Source organism: Lichenostomus cassidix, chromosome 4, assembly GCF_008360975.1.
Source record: "Lichenostomus cassidix isolate B80296 chromosome 4, HeHo_3.0, whole genome shotgun sequence".
NCBI classification, from domain to species: domain Eukaryota; kingdom Metazoa; phylum Chordata; class Aves; order Passeriformes; family Meliphagidae; genus Lichenostomus; species Lichenostomus cassidix.
Window position 1 is genome coordinate 12,410,498 of NC_139484.1, and position 23,669 is coordinate 12,434,166.

The 23,669-nt window shown below is 43.2% G+C and overlaps 1 protein-coding gene and 1 long non-coding RNA gene across 4 annotated transcripts in view; both read left to right on the forward strand.

Annotated features, from left to right (window-relative positions):
- LOC146437886 (uncharacterized) overlaps positions 1-12,727 on the forward strand; it is a 51,745-nt gene extending 39,018 nt beyond the window's left edge. For both annotated transcript variants that reach the window (XR_014851580.1, XR_014851579.1), the window contains exon 4: positions 11,374-12,727. This is a non-coding gene — a long non-coding RNA (uncharacterized LOC146437886). The remainder of the gene's footprint in view (positions 1-11,373) is intronic.
- Positions 12,728-13,575: 848 nt separating this feature from the next.
- The window catches only part of PPP3CA (protein phosphatase 3 catalytic subunit alpha), a 178,632-nt gene continuing 168,538 nt past the window's right edge, over positions 13,576-23,669 (forward strand). Inside the window, exon 1 of one of the 2 annotated variants that reach the window (XM_085057930.1) lies at positions 13,576-14,212. In XM_085057930.1, coding sequence (XP_084914056.1) covers positions 14,155-14,212 — 58 coding nt within the window. In that variant the 5' untranslated portion in view covers positions 13,576-14,154. The remainder of the gene's footprint in view (positions 14,213-23,669) is intronic. The other variant, XM_085057931.1, reaches the window with a different exon arrangement.

A 23,669-nucleotide genomic window follows, 5' to 3' on the forward strand; every position in this document is an offset into this window, starting at 1 on the left:
TCATCTCTATTGCTAAACGACATCACAAGATTAGTCCGAGCATACCTTGGGTCAGCCTGAGCCACACTTAAGTCTCGCACTGTCAAAATGGGAATTGGGCTTGATTGAATTAAAGTACTCTGTTCCTTTGCCTTGAAATGTGTTCAGGAATAGAAATGAGGCAAGGCAAGGCAGGAGAAACAAACACCCAAAATTCTGAATACCTTACAGTCAACTCTTTGACAACTCAAACCAGGACACAGAGCAGAGATTTCTTTTGAGTTTTAACTCTAAATCTATTTTATCTATAGCTTCACCAAGCAAGCTTTTCACATTCTTATACCCAGGTCCTCATGTATTTTTCTCTGTTTGGTGATTTCTAGTGGGACGAGAGTGGGAGGTTAAGGGAAAGAGCAGTATGAAGAATGAATGAGTGTTGCTCCATGCGGATCCTGGGGACTCCCATAAAATCTAACAAAGAAGCAGTGGAGGAGGATGTGGCTGGCTGCTGAAGCGCTCTGTGGCTAGAGCAGAACTTGCACACCCTTTTGGTTTCTGTGTGTGTGTGTGTGTGTGTGTGTGCTGGGTCCTGAGATGAGCCTCATACAGAGGCTGTGCCTTGGCACTGCACCCTCACTGTCCATGTGCACACGCTGGGCACGCATGGCATGGGAATCATCTGCCTTATACAAATGGGAAGCTCACACGAACCAGTGCGACGTCACAAGGATGAACTTTCACTGTGAACCAGCTGAAGGGTTTTTTCTCCAAAACAATCTTGAATTTTCATCCTACAGTGCAGCTTTTTTCTCCAGCTCTGTAAAACTTTCCTGAAATGTCTTTATAGCACTTCGTGTAGTTCAGCAGAGTGCAAAATAACCTCTTGGTGTTTGCTTTAGTTCTGTCATATTCTGTTTACAAATTCAAAAGGACCTAACATAAATAGCTGTCAACACTTACATATTACTGTGATTCACTGACTTCACTACAAGAATTTTCGTACAGCAGCAGAAAGAGCATCAGTATAAAAATCTTATCTTGAAAGCCACTGCAGTTGTTCATCTCTTGTTCAGTGAGTGTGCACACAGTGAATCTAATTACGCTACTTGAGATATAATTACACAGCTGCCAGAACAGGACATCAAAATAGTACCTCAGCATTCGTGTGTGGGCCTGAACAACTGAGACTGAAGGGCTTGCTTTTTCCTGTACTGCTACAATACATATTGCTTTCATCATCTAGATTTAAATATAAATGGGGACACGAGAGAAAAGAGAAGAAATCAGTGCAATCAAAGGATGTATGTCTCTTCTGTAACTTTTGCTTATTGATAGGTCAAAATTTCCAAAAATTCTGTTGAGTTTTTTGGTGGGGGGATAATTTCTGACAGAATCTTACTCTGCAGTTTTCAGGTTGGAGGAGTTCAGCTTTAAGGAAAAATGGTTTGGGGTCTCTTGTATGTTGTAGCTATTTTATATCTAGTCACAGACTAGGAAAGCCTGCAGCACTGATAGCTAGCTGCCTGTCTGGGGTCCTGTGGCCTATGACATCTCAAACCTTTCATGTGGAAAGACATCAGCACACAGCAAACATCGCAGACTGGGATTTAAATCATGTCTGCAGAGCCATGGGAAAGGAGAAGCAGAGAGACTTGTTGATCCACTCTTACATAACTGTGCAGTGGACAAATACGCATCTGGCATGTATTACATTTTGAAAAAGCACTAAGCTCCAGGCTTCCCAATTCTCAAAATCAAAAATGTAGAAATACTAGAGCAGAGTTTGTATTGCAAAATGAAGAACAACTATCTCACTACTACAGGAGGACTGTGCAGGCAAGACTGTGATGTTCCCAGCTAGTTCAGTTTAGTCTTACTGTCTGGAAATGCAATTCTGGGGACCTGAGTTGGACATCTCACCTAAGAGGTCTGGTTTCTCAGAGACCACCATGGTACCTTGCTTCAGTGGCCGCTCAGGGAGCTTTAAATTGTACGTGGACTATTCCTGGCAGTAAAATGTACCGGGAGACACATTTAGCTCTTGTGGAAGATTGTGGAGCTTCACTGAAATAAATGGACTACTTGAGGAGTAAGGTAAACCCACTGACTTTCATGGCTTGAATGTTGCCTTCTGGTTTTGGTTCCCCCCCCCCCACCTTTCCCCCTGATAAAATCATAAACAAGGTGCATTTAGGGCAAAGTTCTGGCTAAAATATTCCATCTAGCTAGTTTGGTTGGTGAAATTCATCTGGCAATTAAATGAATAGCTGGATAAAGTTAAGCAAAGTCATGATATACTATGACAAATAACTTGTACTAGTATCACTAGAAAGATGTCCCAAGTGTCAGTGCCATGAAGCAGCCAAGAGAGAGATGTTGTCACTGAACTTCTAAGAAAAAGTGCTGTGCTTTTATGCATGGCATCTTTTACTTGCCTACAGATACTCAGTGCGGAGTATTTAAAAAAAAGACTCGCATTATCAGCAGGCTGAATTGATAAATTTTCTGGCATAAAATGCCATAAAGAACTTTCTGAATTAATTGAAGGTGGCAGGGTATTCAGCATTCAAATATATGATTCCTGTGAATGAGAAGCTGCCATGGATTCCAGCTCTTTGGATAAAAGCCCAACTTTTACGCAAACCAACAAGGTATGAGCTGCGCAAACTGCTTCACTGCATTCCCGCTGCCTGGTCTTGGTGACCACTGCTCCAAGGGAAAGCTCCATCAGTGGGGGCTGAAGTTTCTTTCTGGCAATGGCTGGTGAGAGCAGAGTGGAGGTTTTCTCTTTATGCTCTGGGACAAGAATTTTGCTTTGCAGGGGGCTAAGACTGATGGAATTGTAATTATACTCAGGTTTACTCCAGATTATACAAATCAAATGATGAAGACGCATAGATGTCTCGGAAGAAATGCAGACTGTGGTGCTTGGGAGTCTCAATAGCTTGGTTGATCAATGCAGGGTTAAGCAGTGCTTTCCTGAGCTGCTACCTTTTCATTCTCTAGCTGTAGTTGGTCACTGTGTTATTTTTCCTGGAATACAATTCTTCATTTTCAGGCTATTTTAAAGAATTGATTTTTAAAAATAAGTAGATGAACAAAAATGTGAAAACACAGCTTCCCATTTAATTGGAATTTTTGTTTGGTTGCTCTTGAAGCCACGCTTTCTTCCTCTTGTATACATTTTGTCCTACAGTATGACTAGTGCTCCCACAGAGAGCTAACTCTGAATTTGAGTGCTTGACATTCTCAGCAAAAGTGAATTCATAAATGGTGTGCATTTCCACTATTTGTGCAAATTGTGTTTTACACTTGCATATGTTTCTGAGTATATTTCTTAATCACTAAAGCCCTTGGGACCTTCTAGTCTAACTTTCTACATAGCAGGGCCAGTGGTTTCTACAGAGTTCATTATCTTGCAATTGAAGCAGACAACATATTTTTATAGACACCCTGATGTGATTTAAAAGCTCCAAGTGTCCCAGCATGTTCCAGGGCACGCAATCCCCTTGGTTAATTGCTCAAAGTGTTAAAAAAATGTGTCTTGTTTCAGTGTGAATTTTGCTGAGTTCAGCTTCCAAGCTCTGCATCTTTGAATGTGAAATGAGAAACTTCTTGCTGTTTATTACTTATATAGCTTGTCTGCACAAGGAAAGGAAATGATTCTCTGCAGTTGGCAAGTAGAGTGGACAGAAGGGTAATACTATTCTTTCTTCTTCCTCCCCCTTTTGAAGAATCAGCATACTCTTAGGAGAAAGTCAGTGTAATGTTTCCAGCATTACTTCATACAAGTTTTCCTATATGCTCTTCATAGAATGGGAATATTATAAATGAATGATACACAGAATATGAAAAACTTCAGAGTAAAAGGCTATTGTCTGCCCCTAGGATGTCAGCAGTTTCTTCTTCCTCAGTTTTGTGCTAGAATTTATTTCATTGGCCTCCTTGATTAACTTTATCCATTGTTTCTGCAGTGTCTCCCCACCACCAAACTTTTGATTACTGCCAAGGCTTAGTTTCTGGAGTGATATTATGCAACTTGTCTGGGAAATCTCAATGCAGATGGAAGCTGGCTTCTATGTGTGTTACCGTTGGCAGGGACTATGTATTTAGAGCAGTATTAGCAATTTTTTTAATAGGAAAAACGCAGATTTGCTAAGCTCATCTCTGTTTGTGAATGACATAGTCAGAGTTTATCCTAATTTATTTTGGTAGATACTTCAAAGCCAGTGGCCAGAGAAAGCTTGAAGACATTCAAAGTACACACTCTTGTGTACTTTGGTGACCACTTAAAATAATGAAGTTTAAAATTAAGAATCTCTAGAATATATTGGAAAGTGCTTCTGAACACTATGAGAGTATATGCTGAGGGTCTGTGAAATAGTTCCTTCCTGGGAAAAAAATCTCTGGAAAATGTCACAGCCATGTCTTAATCATCCCTCCCTATCACTGCCCACCGTTGGCTACAATGAGAAGAGGAGGGGAGAAAGAAGAAGTGAAGGAGGATGGGATGAAGGCAGGAAGAACAGTAGCTTTAATGCAAAGATTCTTCTAGGGGAAAGAGAATGTGTATGGTTACTGCAAGGTGCAATCTACATCCTGAAGGGGAAGCATGCTGTTACAAAACTTTTCTGAAATATTGTTCCAGGCACTTCCAAAATGAGGGAGGAGGGGGAATAAAAAAATCCAGACTAAAAAGAGAGAAAAGAAGGGAAAACAAAAGAGGAAAATTTTGAGGACACAGAAATGGAAGGAGGTGAACCAATCATTCCCCACTGCATATTCTCCATGAGCCCATGAATATGCAAGTGAATATCTGAACAAACATTATCACTGACACAGATTCCCTTCCACAGCATATTTGTGTTGCCATGCATATAAATAATTGCATTAGTAAGGCAGAAGGTCTGGTTCCCATATTTTACATGCATCTATATTTTATCTGTGGCTATGCTTTGCACTCTAATTATATGGTGTTGGAAGCATCCATTTGTCTTGTTTCTTTCCAGTGAACAACACTTTTTTTCCCCAGCTGACCCAATGACTAAAAGAAATTGGAGCAAGAATAAAAAGTGACAGCTCAAGCTAAGTCTGGACAGGAAGGAAGCAAAAGGAATGCATTTTAGTGAAGAGATGGAGGTCAGGTTGTCTGCCATCTGCTAGACCTCATTTAATTGTATATCTGCATAGCAGCAATCACTTTCCTCTGTCTCATCTCCCTTTCCTTTCTCTTCCTGTAAGCTCCATGACTAAAATAGGTAGATTCAGAGATGAAATGACATGACACTCTTTCCCAGCTGGAAGGAGCATGACAAAAGTGCATGGTTCTAGCCCTCTCTGTGACTTTTGTGTTTGGCACAAGTCATGGTGCCAGGGCTGCTCCCAGCCTTCAAGCATCCAGGGACTGGTGCATTGTAACAGCATCCAGATCCTTCACTGGTATAGTTGTCATCAGCCCTCTCCCAGCTGATATATTTAAGTGGAAAACTCCTGAGAATCTGGCAGAGCATGCATGTCCTGGGCTACTCAATTTTGGAAGTCTCACTGATTACACTCTGAGGTCATAATAAGCACTTGTCAATTTTTTAACTCAGAGCAAACCCATTTTTGCAGATATTAGATTAATTTGCTACCGAGAAGAAGGCCAGCACTGTAGCACTTAAATGTCATTTATGCCTTATCTGAAGATTTTAATGGGACTTATTTGGTATATGATCTTGGCCTGGCCTTGGCACAATGGTTATTTTCACCCGAAATGAACTGAGGGGCTGACAACATCCTTTGGAAGACAACCAGCAAGAAGTCATTACTCTTGGGATAGCTGTGAACTCCAGGAGAGTTAGAGAAATATTTCCTTCTTAGGCAGAAAGCAGTGTCATATAAATGAACTAACACAAGTGCTGGGTTTGTTGGCAAAGCTAAGATAGCGAGAGTAACTGAAAAGTGTTTACTTACACTCAGTAAGTAACATCCTGATAGTTTTGAATAGTGTTAATGCCTGCTCCTTGCTTAAAGTTTAAATTATTTTCACAAACCATTGAAGTCAAGATGATGAAATCGTCCCATCCTAAAGGGCACATCTATTTATAGAATGGATGTGTTATGCACCAATAAGAATTATAGAATCATTTAGGTTATAAAAGACCTTTACGTTCACCAAGGCCAGCTGGTTACCTAGCACCACCAAGCCCATCACTAAACCATGTCCCTAAGTGCCCCATTTACAAGTGTTCTAATTTCTTCCAGGGACAGTAATTCCACCTTTTCCCTGGGCAGCCTGTTCCAGTGCTTGACAGCCTCAGCTCTTTGCCTTGTTGAACCTCATCCAATTGGCCTCAGCCATTGATCCAACCTGTCCAGATCCCTGTGCAGAGCCCTCCTGCCCCCAGCAGATCAACACTCCCACCACCATCAAGCTCTAGACAATCAAACCTCTCTCTAACATACAGGGCTACCCCACCACCTCTCCTTGCCTATCCCTACACCCAGTGTAGTATCCATTGCACTCCAGTGGAGTGAATCAACCTGCCCTGTTGCCCTTGCCCATGATGGCAACCTATGTCATAGTTTTCCTGCTGCATCTTGGTTTCCAGGTTGCCTGTGCTGCATGAACTGGTGTAGATGCACTTCAGCTGGACTATTGATCCTGCCACATTTTTAAGGCATGAAGCCTTAATTCCTACATGATCATTCCTAGGCGCTTCTGTTGTTTCTAACACATCAATAACCCTCGCATCTCTGCTGCTAAGGATCCTTTAAAAGGAAAATTTATTATCTGAGTGTTTTTTAAACTGTGTTCTCCAGTCCTGTGCACTTGATTGTCATCATCTAGAGCCAAAACAGCCTCTGGGTACCACTTTTTTAGCAATTCAGAAGATTTATGCATCTGTTTCTGTGCTGAATGCCATTCTTTGAGTAAGCACAGAGCACTGAAACTTTCTTTTAAGAAGTGAGGGAGGAGGAGGAAATATTAAACCAGCTCACATGCTTCTTATGTAAAATTGGAGGAGCTGATGAAAAGCAATTTGATTAAAATATGATTGAAAGGATATTCTGTGGCGTGCCTGAGGCTGATGTTTATGAATTACCTAGGTGCATGGGGGAGAAGGGGAGAGATTGGTTGTCAATATTCCTGGGTTTTTTTAAAAAAATATTAATACCTAATCTTGCAAGCTGCCCTGAAGGAAAGCCTCGTGAGACTAGTAGGGCACTGCTATAGTGACAGAGTCCCTTTGCAGCAGTTGCTTGAGACAATGGCACTGAATTTGCATCCTTGGTTGAGAGTGTTTGTAGTCAATTAGAAACCTGGTTTCCCTTGCATTAGGGCTGCTCTACATCACCCTGGGAATATAAAATATATTTTAAGTGACTGTAAGTGTAATATATAACCATTATAAAGCAGCTTTGCATCGTACAGCAGTTTAAAGCCTTGGGGTAAGTGAGAATCTGGATTTCCAATGTGTAAATTATGGTCAGTCTGAAAATTAACTGAAGATTTTTATATTTTGTAGTACTACCACTACGTCAACCTGAATAAGTTATTTACATCTAATTCAATATTGCAGTTATATTAATTAGAGCTCCTTAAACTGTATTGTAATCTCTAGGTTTCAGTATTTTCCTTTATAAATACTTGGGAATTTTACGAACACATTCAGACATCAGGTTGTTCTGTCCTTTTTTATCCATTCCAAAGTTCCTCAGAAAAGACAAAGCACAGGACATCAGTTTGGAAAACACTTCATTGTTCCTTTTCATATTCACTATGCTTATTTAAATAATACATCACAAGACACTTTATATTCTGAGAATTTTGGCAACTAAATTGAAGTTTTCAATGTTTGTTCCTTGAGTATCAACTTATTGTGATTAATTGTCTCACTCTTAGCACCAGTTATGGTCTGTTACCACTGAGCCCTCAGCTGGCACTGATGGCACTTGAATAAATCATTTACTCCAGGATGTGTTCCATGCATGTTACCTTTAAAGTGGCAGGGATTTAATCTATACTGTTTTCAGGCCATAAAAGCAGCAAAACTAAATAATAAATCATGGCATCTCTATGAAAACAAGTAAGGCTTAGTCTTGCAAAAGTAATTACACACATTCCTCTTTGTTCTTGTGTCTCTGTCATCAACAGAAATTACTCCTGAAAAAGGAGGCAGAAAAGCATCCTGGGTATTAAATATCCTAAGTATCATGTCTTACTTTAGGATATGTTCAGCTGCTTCTGTCACTAGTAGTTTTCAGTAACACACCAGAGTTAAACCAGCTATATATTAGATGCTTATAATACAAAATGAATATACATCTTGTTATTTTGCTGTTCCCATTTCCTTCAAATATTGCTCCTTTCTCTCAACAGGCATTGGTCTGTCATGATATTTGCTACTGCAAGAACATCTTTAAAATGCAGTGAGCGTTCCTTCAATTCCTTTCATGATTTATATTTTCTGGAAGGTTTTAACATTCACTGGGATAACATCCTAAAGCCCCTTGTAAAATCTGTATTCTGTAGACTCCCATTAAAAGCAATGTCTAATTAACAACCAAAGCCTGCAGGATGAACTCCCTGGGAGCAAATGACTAATTCTTGATAGCGGGACTGTGTTTTTAAGCTGTTGCCAACATCTTGAGAACAGTTCGATGCTGGAAGCTGCTCCCAAGGGTCCTTTGTTTCAGTTTCACAAAGTACTGGCATAGGCGGAGCAGAGGAGGTAGCTGCTCCTCTTCACCCAGCAGCGGCTCGGGGAGGTGCACACCAGTAGGGGGAGTTGAGGGGATGTCATTCCCCTTCTGGGAACCTTGGCACTGTTGCCTGCCTTCAGACACAGATTTTTTTTCTACAGTAAGGCATTTTCACTGCACGAACATGCAGTGCTTAATTAAAGCAATAATTTTAAACACATTTAGGCAAATCAGTGCAGTGTTCTACTGGACACAGAAATTGAGTTAAACCTGCTGCTTGCACCAGTAAATTTATAGGGACAAGCTACTCCTGCAGATCGAGTTTTAAGTCAATGCATATTTTACCACACTGTTGGGCTTTGCCTGGGCTACTGGCCCTGCAGCTGGATGCAATAGGGCAACTGGGACTGTGGCCCAGCTGTGCAGGAGCTAAAGCTTGGCTAATTTCCTCTAATAGCAGATGTGTCAGGCAACTCCACCAGTTGCTTTTGGCAGCCAGCAGTGCCATTTGGCTGTAGTTTTGCTTCTGACTCTCTTGCCTTTCATTCTTGTTTGCTTAGTCTTGATTCCTGGTTCCTGTTCCCTTTGTGTTATGCTGCTATACCTCACCTTGCTCCAGTCCTGACTTGACTTACAATAGGGGCTCTTTGGTTTTCAGACTTCTGGCTCAGTGGCTTTCTGACTGTGCTTTTCATTTTGAGATGACTCTTTCCATCTCTGGTGTTTTGATTTACTCCTCACTCTGCTTGTATCCAAACTTAATTCTTAACTGGTCTTCACCTTCGGACTTACTGGAGTAGTCTAATGAAAGTATGTGCCTCTTAGGAAAACTGAAACTGTGGTGCAGGAAACTTGTGTTAGGCTGCTTCTCAGCAGTATTGGAATGGGGACAGATATGGAAGTCCTTTGCATGATTTCTCTTGAGTCTGCATGCTGTGAGGGATTACAAACATGACTTGTGGATCAGTTTTGCACCAGAGGCTTAATCTGAATACAAATATTAATTTGCAGCCTTAGATGACCACAGGTTTATATTGAAACCTGTTGTAAGCAGGCCAGTTTTGGCAGGGGGTAAACCATTTCAGGGCTCAAGGTTATTTTCTCTCACTTGTGTTCTTCTCTTTTACTATTTGTTGACTTTTCAAATGCCAGTCAAGCTCTGTGTAACTGTTCATGGCACCAGTTGTTACTATTTTCCATGTTGATTCAGCATCTTGGAATTTGTAGCTAACCTTTCCCTCTTCTATATTCCAGATGCCATTGCTTGCATTTTATTGCAGCACAATACATTTTGGTATCACCCGTTCCATGACTCTCTGTAGAATTAACTATTTTGCTTTGCTTTCCAAACCAGGCACAGTATCATTAACAGTATGTATAAATTCTGCTAAAAGCTTCAGCACCAAATCCAGAACCTGCATAACTAGTCAAGCCAAGAGCCTCACAGATGTATGCTGGGAAAAACACAGATGTTGCAAATCCCCAGTAATTTTTATATTGAAGGGAAGTAAACCAAAACAATTACTTGTCTTTCTTAAAAGAAAAATCAGGAAAATCATCAGTTAAGGCAGCACCACTATCCAGATTAACCTTCCAAGATACTGTCAAACTTACATTTATTACATGTGAAGCCAGAACTTCCAGAGGCTAACACTAATGCAGGAAGGACAGTCTCTCTCTAGCTAGAACAGTCTTTCTCTAATCATAATGATTAAAATTTTAAACACATTCTCTTGCAATCAGTACTTTAAAACAGTATCTTAATTGGCTGAGTCAGTGGGCAAACATATGGTTACATTTCTATAAAATAATCCTCACCTTGCTGCTGAAATAAAGTCAAGACAACTTGATTGCTAATTTTTCATGGGGCCTATGACACAGTTTGAAATCTCTGTCTATCTTTATGAAAGTCTGACTTAAAATTACTGGCTTCTCATTGTATGGGCATTTATTCCTCCTTCCACTTCAGCTGGATGCTGCTACTTTCCAGAGCTACTGTGTGCTTAAAAGAATTGTCATGTCTCAACTAAAATGGAAAAGAATTGCTCATCTGAGGCAAAGAGGTGGATACTAACTTATTCCAGACATAAAAAAATTCTCTCTCCCCCAGCTCTCACAGAGCCTGTCTTCAAAATCAGCAATCAGAATTCTTGGAAGATCAGAGCTTCCAATGTATCATGCTGGGCTTCCATTCTACCAGGGGATGAAATGACTAACAATTCTACTAGGGATTAGTGATGCAAGAGGTCAAGTGTGTTAGAATTTTCCCAGAATTCACTGACTGTTCTTTTCATTCAAAGATGTGATCTTCATATCATCCTCCTACTGTTCAGTGAGAAAAAGGAATCTAATAAGACTCAGATCCCGTGAAAAAGAAATCCCTCTGTGACAAAGGAGTGTGAGAAAAACCTGAGGGACCACCTGTGTGGATGGATCTAAAGGACACCTATCCTTTTAGTCATAAGGAATGCTTATACAACCTTTACTACTAACACAAATCTGAAACACAGACTATCTCTAGTTTGTTAGCATTATCAGAGAACAAATGGTGTTTGGTGATTTTTCTCTCTCTTCCTTTGCCTCCCTCACAGGTAAGGATTTTGCTCCTGAGAAAAGTCATGGGGTTAAAATTGGACTCCACCATGACAGAGTAGTCATGAGGTCTTATACCTGTGATCTGAATCTTGGCTGTATCATATCTTGCAGATATGGTATGATAGGTGGAATTTGGCTGTGGTACTGACCTTTGTCTTTTGAAAGATTATCTGAACACTCCTGAAGAAGAAATGACCTAAAACGGGGATTATACCTTGGAAAGGAAGACTAAACACACTCAGCAGATGAATAATCAAGACCCTCTGCAAGATAAAATGAAAGAGCTTTACCTAACCTGGATGCCATATTATAATTGAAAATTTGAAGCAAAGGAAAACCATAAATAAAAACAAAAAAAACCCACGTATATAGCTTTCAGAATTAATACAATCATGCTGGAGTTGTGACACTGGATGTCCTTATACAAGCAGCAGCAACAATAATACTTTCTTGTTAAAAAATCAGAGCTGAAGTCTTGTCCTGTGATAAATGGGGGAGCAAACATAAACTGGAGAGAACTGGAGAGACTCAGCATCCCTGTTCCTCCAGCCTATCGAGACAAATGCAGGTGACTCATGCAAACAGCCTGCAGTCACAGAAGAACAGATCCAAACTGTTCCTCCACACCTAGTGAAGTTCGGGCCCACGACGTGTAGGCAATACTGGCCATGCTGCATTCCTCACATGCTGCTGCTCCTTCCATGTCCAACCACCAAGTGCCACTGGGCAGTGCTTCCAGGCACTGGGGATGGAGATGTATGTTTTTATTCTGTCTGGATTCTTCTGTGCTCTTGGTGCTCCATGACGTATGCCTACTATATGGGGAGACGTCTGCATACTTGTCATGGGCTTCAGGATTTTTCTGGGCATATATAAGACACCCTTGCTTGAGCCCTAGCTCTGTTTCATATTCTCATATTACCATTGCAATAGGAATCTCAGATGGCAACTTTATTGCCCAGCTAGTCTGTGCTCCTGGGACAAGAGGATGGTCACAGCACATGGAGCTCACCACAGTGGCTGGAACAAACTGAGAGCTCATGCTGTTCTGCTAAATGTCAGTCACATACAATGTCTTCCCATGTTCAGAGAAAATGCCACAAGAACAGCCAACAAAACGTCCCCTAAAAATGTCAGGCAAATCAAAGCAGAGAGCATGTGTCACAACTCCCATCTTATATTCTTTGTGGGTTTCTAAAGCAATAGTATCTGCTAAGCAAGCAACTTGTACATCACCCCGGAGGGAAATGGGAAGCCGGGTTAGGCGTCTGTTGACTCTTGGCTCATCTACACAGAAGTTATTCAACAACAATTCTGTAAACATCCCTCTTCCAGAATAGGTGTGCCTTATTTTCCTCCTTAATTAAAACTTCAGTGTTATACTAAACCAAACAGCCCAGACTTATTCTGGAAATTAGTCATGAAATTAGTCAGGAACAGTTCCTCCTAAACAACATGTATAAACAAGCCCTAAACAATATTTATGTTGTCTGGAATGATGGGGGACACCTTCACAGATGTAAATTACTTTCCAGTCCTCTAAGAAACATGAAGCAAGAGTCGATGTCTTCCATCCGGGGGCGGCAAACACTTCTCACCCGTGTTTGACCATTCCGTTTGTCCTCGCAGGACCATTTGAGGGGATGGTGGTGCCCCAGTATTGAGGCAGAGCGCTGCAGGCTCCGCCAGCCCGTTCGCCAAGTTGGCGTGTGCCAGGTGCGCCGAGCAAGGCACAGAGCTGGGGGAGACGGATGTGTATTTCCTTTATCCGAGGGGATGGATCAGCAACCCCCCGGCTGAAGAATGCTGTTTGAGAGGATTCCCCTTTCGTGCAGGCCAGTCCCGGCTGCGCGCGTGCCAGTACCTGCGTGTCACCTCTCCGGGGACGCCGCACCTCGGGGCGGATACCCTGCGGGGCACGCGGCCGGAGCGGCCGGCGCTCCGCACCCGCGCGGGGTGGCCGGACACGCAGGCGCGGCCACCGGGCGCGGTTCCCCAGCGCAGGGCCGCCGCCCCGTGAGCGGCAGGTAGCGGCCTCCTTCCCTCCCTCCCTCCCGCGCGGCCACATGCGGGCCGCACCGTGCCGCGCCATGCCGAGCCGTGCCGAGCCGAGCCGAGCGCGCCGTGCCGTGCCGTGCAGTGCGGGCGCTCGGCGGGGGATGCGCGGCGCGGGCGGGCGGGCGCACCTGGGCGGTGCGGCGCGCGCGGGGCGGGGCCGGGCGGCGGTGAGTGGCAGCGCGGCGCGGGCCAATGGCGGCGCGCGGGAGCGGGAGCCGGGCGGGCGGGGCCGGGCGGCGCGCGGGGGCTGCGCGGCGGAGCGTGTGCAGCGGCGCGCGGGGCCGCGGCCGGTGTCGGTGCGAGCCGGGGGAGAGACCCTGCGGGGGGCGGCGGGCAAGACGCGGATCCGGAGCCCGATCCGGTGCGGCGGCGGCGGCCGTGGTGGTGGCGGCGGCGGCGGGAGGAGCCGGAGCGGCGCGCCGCGGAGGAAGGAAGCGCAGGGCTGGCCGCTGCGTGTGCAACCTGGCTGTTCCTGCTACCCGCGTCCACTCGCGGCTTTTCCTGCCGGCGCTGCCTGACAGCCGCCCGCCGCCGGTGTTGTCGCCGGGGTCTTGGGCGGGGGGGACGGAGCGAGCCGTCCTGCACAGCCCGGAGGCGTGATTGAAAGCGAGCAATAATTAACTGGAGGAGGAAGAGGAGGACGGGGGTGGAGGAAGACGAAGGAGGAAGGCACCGCGCGGCAGAGCCCAGCCGAGCCAGCGAGCGGCGGCGGGACGCGGCAACTTCGGCCGCAGCGGAGGAGCCGGAGCCGTGACCGCAGCGGCGGCCGCCGCCTCAGCCCGCGCCTGCCCTGCCTGAGGGGGGAGAGCCTCGCCGCCTCCCCGGCCGCCGGACATGTCGGAGCATAAGGCCGTCGATCCCAAGTTATCGACGACGGACAGGGTGGTGAAAGGTGGGTGCTGCGCCCCCGCCGCCCTTTCGGCCCGGTCCTCCCGCCGTGCCCCCGGCTGGGGTCGCGTCCGTCCCCCCTTCCCCGCCCCGGGCAGGTACCGCGGGGCTGCCGGCGGCGCGGCCGCTGGGAGCGGTGGGCTCGGCCCGGGGGCTTGCGCCGGGCCCCAGTGGAGGGTTTGCGGCTTCCCTCGCCTGCCTGCCCGGCGCTACATTGCAGCATTTCCCCCCCTTCCTCCCCCCGCCGCCTCCCCCCCTCCTCCTTGAAGGCGCTGCACAGGGCTGGCGTGAGAGAGAGGGGGAGCCCCAGCTTCCTCCCCCGCCGCGGTGCCTGGGGGAGAGGAGGGCAGGGCTCGGCCCCCTCCCCCAGCCCGCCCGCTCCTCTGGGCATCCCCCCTTCCTCCTTCTCCTCCGGACTGCGCTCCCGGGAGCCCCCCCGCAGGCTGCGCCGCCGCCGCTTGTCACTGCCGTTCTGCTCCCCGCATGCAGCAGGGATGCCTGGAGACCTCCCCGCGCCGGCAGCCGGGTCTCCGCTCCCACACCGAGCGCCGCTGCGGGGGGACAGCTTGCACCGCCGGCTCCCCCGTGCCCCGCTCCCGCAGGGCCGCCTCCGCGGCACCCGCGGCGGGGATGCCTGGCGGGGGGGCGGGCCGTGGGCGCGGGCCGCGGGCGCTGTGGGAGGCGGCGAAGGCTGCTTCCTCCTCCTTCTCCTCCTCCTCCTCCTTCTCCTCCTCCATCGCCGTCTCTTGCTGACGGCCCGGCCTGCGTGGATGTGAAGTTATCCAGCGGGCGTACCGTGGCCGTGCTCCGGCGTGTGCGTGCGGATGTGCGTGAGGGTGCTCGGCACAAACACGGATCGGCTCCATGATTTTTGCTCTGTTTCCGAGCTATGCGTGTGCTGGCAGCCTCGGCCGTATAAACAAATTAGAGTTTGGGTTAACAAAGCGTTGTGCCCCGCAGTACAGACCAAGGTTTTGTTTACGGGGGTGATGCCTGATGTGAACTGCACGTGTGCATTTCTCAGTATGGATGTAGCGCACGTGTATTTAATGGTCTGGGTTTTTTGTTTGGCCGCTTTTTGTTTGTTTCTTCCCTTCCGCACTGGTCAGGTGTACCCAGTGTACCCGGCTCTGGTGTGTTTCAGCTAGTTAGGTTATAACCCGTATGCCACTGCAGGGTATTATGGTGGACAGCACAAATCCTAGGTGCAGCATGCATCTGTCCACATCCTGGGAAGCTAGAAATGGAAATGGCCTTGAAATATGTACAGTTATGTATTTACACGAGTGTATGCCAAAATGAAACAGTGTAAATATTATTTGGAAAGGCGTGTCATTTATGGTTTAGTGTTTATATTTACACTTACCTTTTTATGGCTTTTCCTCTCTAACTTAATTTTTTGTACCTCCAAAGGAAATAGTAGACATTCAGAAGTTGTAGGAAACGTAATTGCAAGAATTTTTTCAAAGTTACTTGTAAATGCACTTTTTCCTTGTAATATCTAGAATATTTACAATTTAAGTTCCAGTCTGTTATATCACACCAAGAGTAGGCTTAAAAGCCTGTGTTTAGGTGATACTTGTCTCCTGTAGAAACAACAAATGACTGTCCTATTAAGAGAACTTCATCATTATGGGGTGTCCAATTTTTTTTTTTTATTTCCTTAATATGCTTGATCCTAACACATGGCCAGATGTCCTGATCTTTGTTGTGGCAGAACTTCTTTTGGCTTAAGTCAGTGTTTGTCATGAATAGGAATTATTTGTAAACCCCTCAGTGGTTTCAGCTCATCTAAATGTGTTTTGTCAGCAGTTGCTCTTTGCATTTTTCACACACGTAAATGTCTCAAACATCTAAACCCACTATTTCCAAGAAAACTTAGCAATGTGTATAGTTAAATATTTTTATAATGCAACTAAAAGAGAAATCAACTTGGTTAAACTGTGTTCAAGTCTTGAACAAAAAGACCATAGATGCTGCTTGGATGTCCATCGTCCCTGCTACCTCATAATGTCGGTGTTTCAGTGTAGATGTGAAGATCTGCTTAATTGGTTCAGTCCTCTATTAAATATTGAAATCCTTTAAAGGTCTTAAAATAGCATCCGAAGAGTGTAGTACACAGTAAACTGATTGTTAATAGGATTATTCTTTGCTGCATCATAGGCACTTCACACTGCCTTCATAGGGACATTAAGGAAGTCCAGAAAACAACTGGTGGTTGGTAATAGAGATAGGAAAGATGACTTTGTTGCTCCTCTCATAACAGGACATGATTTGTACCCTCTTGAGATGAATAGCTGAAATGGGCTTGCAATGTTAAATTAATAAAGTATAATTAAATAAAAAGGTACATTGTGAGCACCTATATAAGTAGTTGAAGAGTCTTATTTTAGAGAGAAAAAACAGATTCTAACATTGGGAAGGTATAACCTGAGAAAGCAACTTTTAAGTTAGAATGTCATAAAACATCATTTGAAAAGGCAATGTTTTTAACATGGATGCAGTCTCTGGATTAAATTTTTCCCTCTGCTGGCCTGTGTGGGATTTTTTTTCATTTGTTTTTATTACCATTTGTTGATTTAATTTTTTAAAAATCCTTTCTATTGCTGGTGTGTGACAGGAGATACCTCCTTCTAACAGTAACTCTGGACTGGCTGGTGTAAATCCTGGCTTGGCACTGTTACGTAACAGTGGGATGGGCTTGGGGGGATTACAGTTCCAGCAGCTTTGTGCAAATTGCTTGTGGCTGAGAGCTGCTTCTTCAGGGGGTTGCTGTGGATTTGGTTGTTTTGGGTTTTTTTTTTTTGCTTCTCATGCTTTAAAAGCTCAAATATATGGAGAAGTGGAATATTTCCATAGGTGAGGATTTTGTCTCACACTCATTTTGCTTTGGTTTTTGAGTTGTCTGAACTGTATTTAAGTTGATTCGACTCAAAATGTACTTTTGGGATGAGGGGAAAAAGGCTTAGGAGCTCCTAATGTTTATAATGTGCTGGTCTCCTGGCTTTGTTGCACAGAATTTACACCATCATACAATGAGAAGTGTAAAGAAGAAATTCAAGTTTGTGTGTAATGTTAAGTTTCCAGAAGCAAATTAACTCCTGTTAAAGTTGACAAAACTGTCTGTTTTGTTGAGCTTAAGAAAAAAGTGAAATTAATCCAGAGAATGCAGTTATGGTTTGAAGGGTACTTTTCAGTTTACTCTGGTGCTCTCCTTAAGATGATATGTATGCTGTGATGCAGATTACACAATTCATCTTTACTTTCTGGATTTTGTCCTCCTGTAGAGCAACAACTCTTTGGTCTGCTGACTGCAGATACGATAAACTGTATGTTCAGGTGCACTCAGAAGTTTGTGCGTTCGAGGCTTAGGATAACATACTGTTGCAGAAGATGCTGATTTGAAGTACTATGAGTTGAAATTCTTTGCCTTTTTGTTAGAGGTATGGTGCAGCTTTCACTTGAACAGAACTGCCTTAAAAGTTCTTGTTCTCCTTTAGGACTGAGGAAGCTACTCCTTACTCCATGCTACTACTAACTCTTGAGACTTGCTTGCCAGAGCGTGGGCTTGGTTGTTCTTGTGAAGGTAGGAATACCTGTCCAGGAAAAACTGAGGATATTAGCTCATTCCACATGGCTCAGCTGCCTGATGTCAACAGCTTTTGGTCACTACTGACATTAGCAAGATCTGAACCCCACCGATGGGGAAGGAAAGCTGTGTATCATGTTACTTGACCTCCTCAAAGTATTGAGTGTTTCATTAGTGCCGCTGAGGAATACTGCTCTAAAGCAGAGTAATCCTAAATAAAAAGTTTGAAAGTCAACTGTAATAGTCGTACAAAAAAGTGAAGTCAGTATTCCTTGGAAATCTTGCAGTGAGTTAGGTACAATAATTGTTTTGATTTTTTTCTGGGCAGGTCAGGTGGTTGCGTGCTTTTGTGTGGTTTTTTTGTTTTTGTTTTGTGTTTTTTTCTTAGAAGTGGAATTCTAATGAAATAATTCCATCTCAGCTGTTTAGAAGGGCTGTAGCCATGGCTTGTGATCCTTGGTGTTGGCAGTCTCCCTTCCTCTTGTGCCTTGCATAGGGAGGAGTACACAGTTATATCAGCAATTGACAGCACACAATAAAACCAGACACTGGTCTCTGAATTTCAAACTGTGTCATTGTTAATGCTCTCCTAATGTGCAGGCTGACAGTTGTTTGTAATATAATATGAATGCCAGCTCACGATCGATATGTCGCCATCAGTGTTAATTTCAGATTTGTGAGAGGTAGAATTGCTGTCAATAATGGAAACTCTAAACTTCATTGCTAATTCCCATTAGTCCAGGGAGACTTGTGTGTACTCACCAAAGGCTTGTACTCCAGGCTGGAATTCAGCATTTATGAATTGCAGAAGCCTGTCTCTGTCTCCCTCTGAACCAAGTTCAGTTTTTTTCAGTATAGATATGTCCTGCAAGTACTTCAGTGGTTTTTGAGTAATTGTGTTGACCTGAATGTCTATAATGTTGGTGGATTTGGTACATATTTTGGTGTAAATTTGAGCATTACTAATTTATGACAAGGATCAGGGTTACCTGAATAGTTACAAATGTCTAATACAGTAGAGTAAATGTTGATGTACCTCACTTTTGACAGTGCTGAAGATTGTGTCTATGTGATCCTCATGAGGAAAAAGAAGGAATTGCTTTGTAGGTGTTCCTATTGGCATAGGAAAGCTGACTTCACTTTCCTTTTAATTAATTTATTGTTGTAGGACTTAGGAATAGACTTCCTTGCTCTGAGGAAGCCTGCATCTGGGTTTAAGGTGTGCTATTAATTAGAGAATCTACGCCCAGCTATGCTAGAAAGGTGGCACTGGTACAGCTGGGGATTACCTGCTCTCCCCTATCCACTTTTGTCTTCATTTGAAGGAATGACTGTACATCCACTTCAGGTTTAGTAACTCTGTGGTTGCAAAACTCATGGTACTTTTATGAAACAAGCTGTGTGAGAGGCACCTGAGAGCAGAAAACAACTGAGTATATTTGGAGAGATGTTATGGTTGTTTAGGAAAGAAAACAAGGTTGGTGTGTTATGTTTTTTTGTATGTGTAACTGATTTGTTCTTACCTCATCCTCAAAACTAAGTTAATACTTGTAGCACCCGTAGATTTTATCAACTGGATGACACTTGGGTGTTGGCAGTCCTTGTATGTTTTACAGGGTGTAAACCTGTATGTGTGTGTGGTAGGTGTGTAATGCTCGTGAGGGATTATGAATGTCGTGGTGAGAAAATGAAACAAAACCAAAGTACAGTCTTTGATGACTATGTGTAATAAAGCTGGTGATTTATTTTGATTTATGAACTCACTGAACCTCTTAGTCATTAAGATCATTTTGTAAATAAGCCCTTTAGTGAAACAAGTCTTTTGCTGTATAGGCATGGGGGAAAATTGTGCACATGCTGAAGGGCGCTATTCTTGCACAGTTTCTGCTGCAGTGCATAGGTGGGAGGCTTTTCTCGTGCTCTGTATGATGAGAGTGGCTTGCTGAGCGTGCCGAGTCGTAGGACTGATATGAAGCGAGGCACAGAATTCCCTTGTTTGTGTGTTAAAACCTTTTGTATGCTTCTGAATTCCAAGTTGGCTGAAGCTGTCTTCTGTTGCTTGCTCTTTTTGACTGAGCTTTGCTAGGGAGCTGTTGGTTTTAGTACCACTGGTGCTGGCAATCTTGAGAGAAGAGTACATACTGGATCATATCAGCATTAAACTTACTTGGAAAATATGAGCCACTTGAGGTCACTTTGCATAGGGGTATGTTGTAGAGAACAGTTGTTTTCTCTCTGCTATCCATTCCCATATTGAATGGTATTTACTCCCATCACATGTATCCCACTTAGAGATGATAGTTGTTGCATGGATATGGTTGTATTTCAGTGTAGGTTGCGGCAGGAAGATCAAGTGCAAAATATATTTACCTTCGATTATATAACTTGATGTTTTCAATTATCTTTTTGTAGTTCTAGACTTCTAGAATTCAACACAGTGTTTTTTCTCTGGTATTGCTAAGGGGATTTTCTATCAAAAATAATTTTGGGTAATGTCCATAAGTAATACCTGTAGCTTGGATACTCCCAACTCATCTTTCTATGTTTTTTCTGGTTTCTTCTGTTTTGCTGAGTGGCTCCGACTTGTAGTACAAAAACAGGACTATTAGTTAAATTCAGTACTCCATTTAAGTGTGAATATTAATTTATCCTAGTCTTCTCAGTGATGCTGAAGCAGCATGTCATGGGGGACAGTTTCTTCTTCATAGCTTCAAGGAATGTGGAAAAAAGTACTTCCTTAAGAGTATTTTAAGATGGAGAGATACTGCTTAACTCTTACTGTAAGCGTGCCATGAAAGAAGCCACAAGTTTCTGAAGTAAAAGCCACTTCAAATCATCTTCATGAAAAGGTGCCTTCATGTATTCTTTTGTATGTGGTTTCATGAATCAAATATAGGCTGATTTCACAATGGTTATTCAGCTGAACACTGAAATCCCCTTCTCATAATCAGTCATTTGCCTTGACTTTCCCCGTAAAAGATCATTTTATGTCTGCTCAGTAATGGTGGAAAGTATCCCAGTTTTGAAAAACAGTATACTGTATGTGCAGTTTAAGTATGTATGCTCACCTAAGTGTGTGGCTCATGAGGGCTCAGCCACTTGGGTTGTAGATTCAGATATATAATTGCTGGAGGTAGTGCTCCAGAGTCATACTTACTGTTTTCCTGTAGTTACTGAATAAAGGAAGAGACCAGAGTTCTTACGTGGAGAAATAGGGAGATAAGTACTATGATGGTAAATCATTCTTTTAAAGGTAAAAGTCTGAACTAAGTCTTACTGTATTAACTCCTCCCCTAGAAAGCTGCCACTGTTAAAATAACACCTCCAAGGTAGTACCTCCTTGACAGTCATCTGCATGTTTTTTAAACTGACTGGTACCTCTATTTGTAAGAGAGCACAGGTATGGTAATGTTGATATGGCAACACTGCTGGATGAGGAGAACATGACTGTCTTATTAAAGATTGAATTAGGATGCCACCATCATCTCCAGCTAATTTCCAACTAACACCATTTGTGTTTGGAGCTGGAGAGGAAAAGAAGCTGAGTGGAAAGGCACAACACATTAAAAATGGTGGTTTTAATTAGAAGTTAGGTCTTGTGTATTGGGGGGTTGCATGTGTCTAAGGTGTAGATGGCATCCTTTCACTTTAGGGTGTACTTAACCAGTTTGTGAAAACATTTCATTTGAGAATTATGTATCACAAACTTCTTTCTACTTGTAATTAAAAGCTGTGCTGAACTTCTGTTGCAGCTCCATTTTCTTCTCAGCTAGTTGGATTTTTAATGCTTTCTCCCTCTCATGTCTCAATATGCCTTTTTTTTCCTGTCTGTTCCTCTCCTACATTTCTGCAAAGTCTTCTCTCCTTATTGCTCTTGTGCTTATTTGCTTATTGCTGTGTATGTTGGACAGCCTGAGTGCTGCCTGGTAGATTTGGGTGACTTGGATGCATGTATTTAATTCAAGAGGTTCATGGAACACTGTATCTTTCCTTCTGGTGTATCTGTAGGTGCGTGGGGAAGCCCATGAGAATAGGCAAAGTATATTCTGCCTCTTCTCAGACTTCTGTTGTAGCTCTGCAGCCAGCTGCTGACAGTAGCTTTCTTTTCAGTGAAAAGCTCCACTGTCAGTGTGCTGCTCAAGCTCTGCCCAGCTTGTCACAGAAGGATATCTCTATTCTGCAGCTCAGCTGCTGCTTGCAGGTTTCTTAGCAGTTATGTTGAAAACTCATAGCGTGACTGTTAGTTTCAACTTGTGTAGTTTGCAAAAAGCTCTGAGAGCTAGCGTGGACAGTGTGTTTTTTGGTTAACTTGGTTAGGAGGTGGTATGGGCCCTCATGGTTTGGTGTGTTTATAATCAGACATAGAAGTTGGTTAGTAATGAAAGGTAAGATTTGGTGAAGTTGGTAATAATAGAGAAAAACCCTGAGGTTCACCACAGATGAGTGAATTTTAAAACCCCCTCCTTAAACTTGAGGCATAGAAGGTGCAGAACCTAGTCTGTATGGAGACTGTACAAAACCTTTGTGGAAAAGAAAGGGAAAAGCTATGCTAAAAAAATGGTTGTATAAAATCTTTGAATAGTAATAGCTATTGTTTCATCTTTCAGATAGGCATATCAGGCTTAATAAAATCAAGCTTTTAAAATTAAAAAGTGCTGTAATGGAATTAAACATGTATTGATGGAGACCCACACTGGTATAACAGTATTCTGTACTATATTCTTCTTCTCCATCTCATCTTTTAGAGGCATTCAGCTTAGGCTTTTAATTGCATCAGATTTCTGCTGGCCAAAGTACTTCAATCTTGACTGTTGCACAGTGTGGAGCTAATAGAGTGGAGAGAAAAAAACCCCCTAACTTTCTGTAGAGCAAATTCTGCTACAGTGTTTGTCTAATACTTCCTAATTGCACAAAAAGATCAAGTCTGCACAATGTTGCCATCAGAAAGGAAGTGCGCTTTGAACTTCTGATTGGTGAATGGTGAAAACAACATGTGTTGATAATGGGTTATGCAGATGTGGTGCTACAGACTCATAACAGTCACTCTGGACATCATCCAATAGGCTTAATTAATAGAATCCAAACTACAGGATTTTGGCCTGATGTAGTGTGTGAAAGGATTTTTATTTTTTATTTAGACTTTCGTGAGTGTCTTTAAAAGTAGGGTGTGTGATTTTTACGTTTTTATTATTTTTTTAATTTGCTGATAGTGACAGATGACTGCATAAAGCAAAGTTTCAGAGGTCGTGTTTTGAAGTAACTATTTGTGAAGAAATCCTTTGCAGTCTGTATAGATGTCCCAAAGTGAGGAAAAGAGGCTCAGCTTCTAACTTGTTATCTCTTGCTATGCTTGGTTATAAGTACACGTTCAGCAATTTTTTCTGTCTTTTTTTGGATAAGGAAGTTTCATTTTCATTGGTTGGTTTTTTTTTTTTTTTGTTGTGGCTTTGTTTGTTACTTGTTATTGAGTTCCAGGTTGGTGCCATGAGAATGTGTTTAGCTGGTCATCTTTCTAAAGTATTTGGAATTTCTCTGGAAGTGTTTTTGTGTCCTAAAGTGGAGAGAGTGGAAAAATAACTCGTAATTTTCTTCGTGATTTATTTATTTTCTTGATAACTATAGGGAAGATAGAAAGCAATGTAGCAACTTGTGATTTCTTTCTGGTGTAGAGCTTATGATTTTTTTCTGGTCTACAGCACTATATGGATGATCTTGGAGGGGAAGACACATATCTAGAGAGGAACCTATACTCTTTCATTTTCATGAAAATTGACATAAAATTAGTTGAAATAGTATGTTTCAGTTTCTATGGGGAGTTTATGTGGGAACTCATGCTTTCCCCTAGCTTTTCCTCCATCTGTCAAGGAGTAAC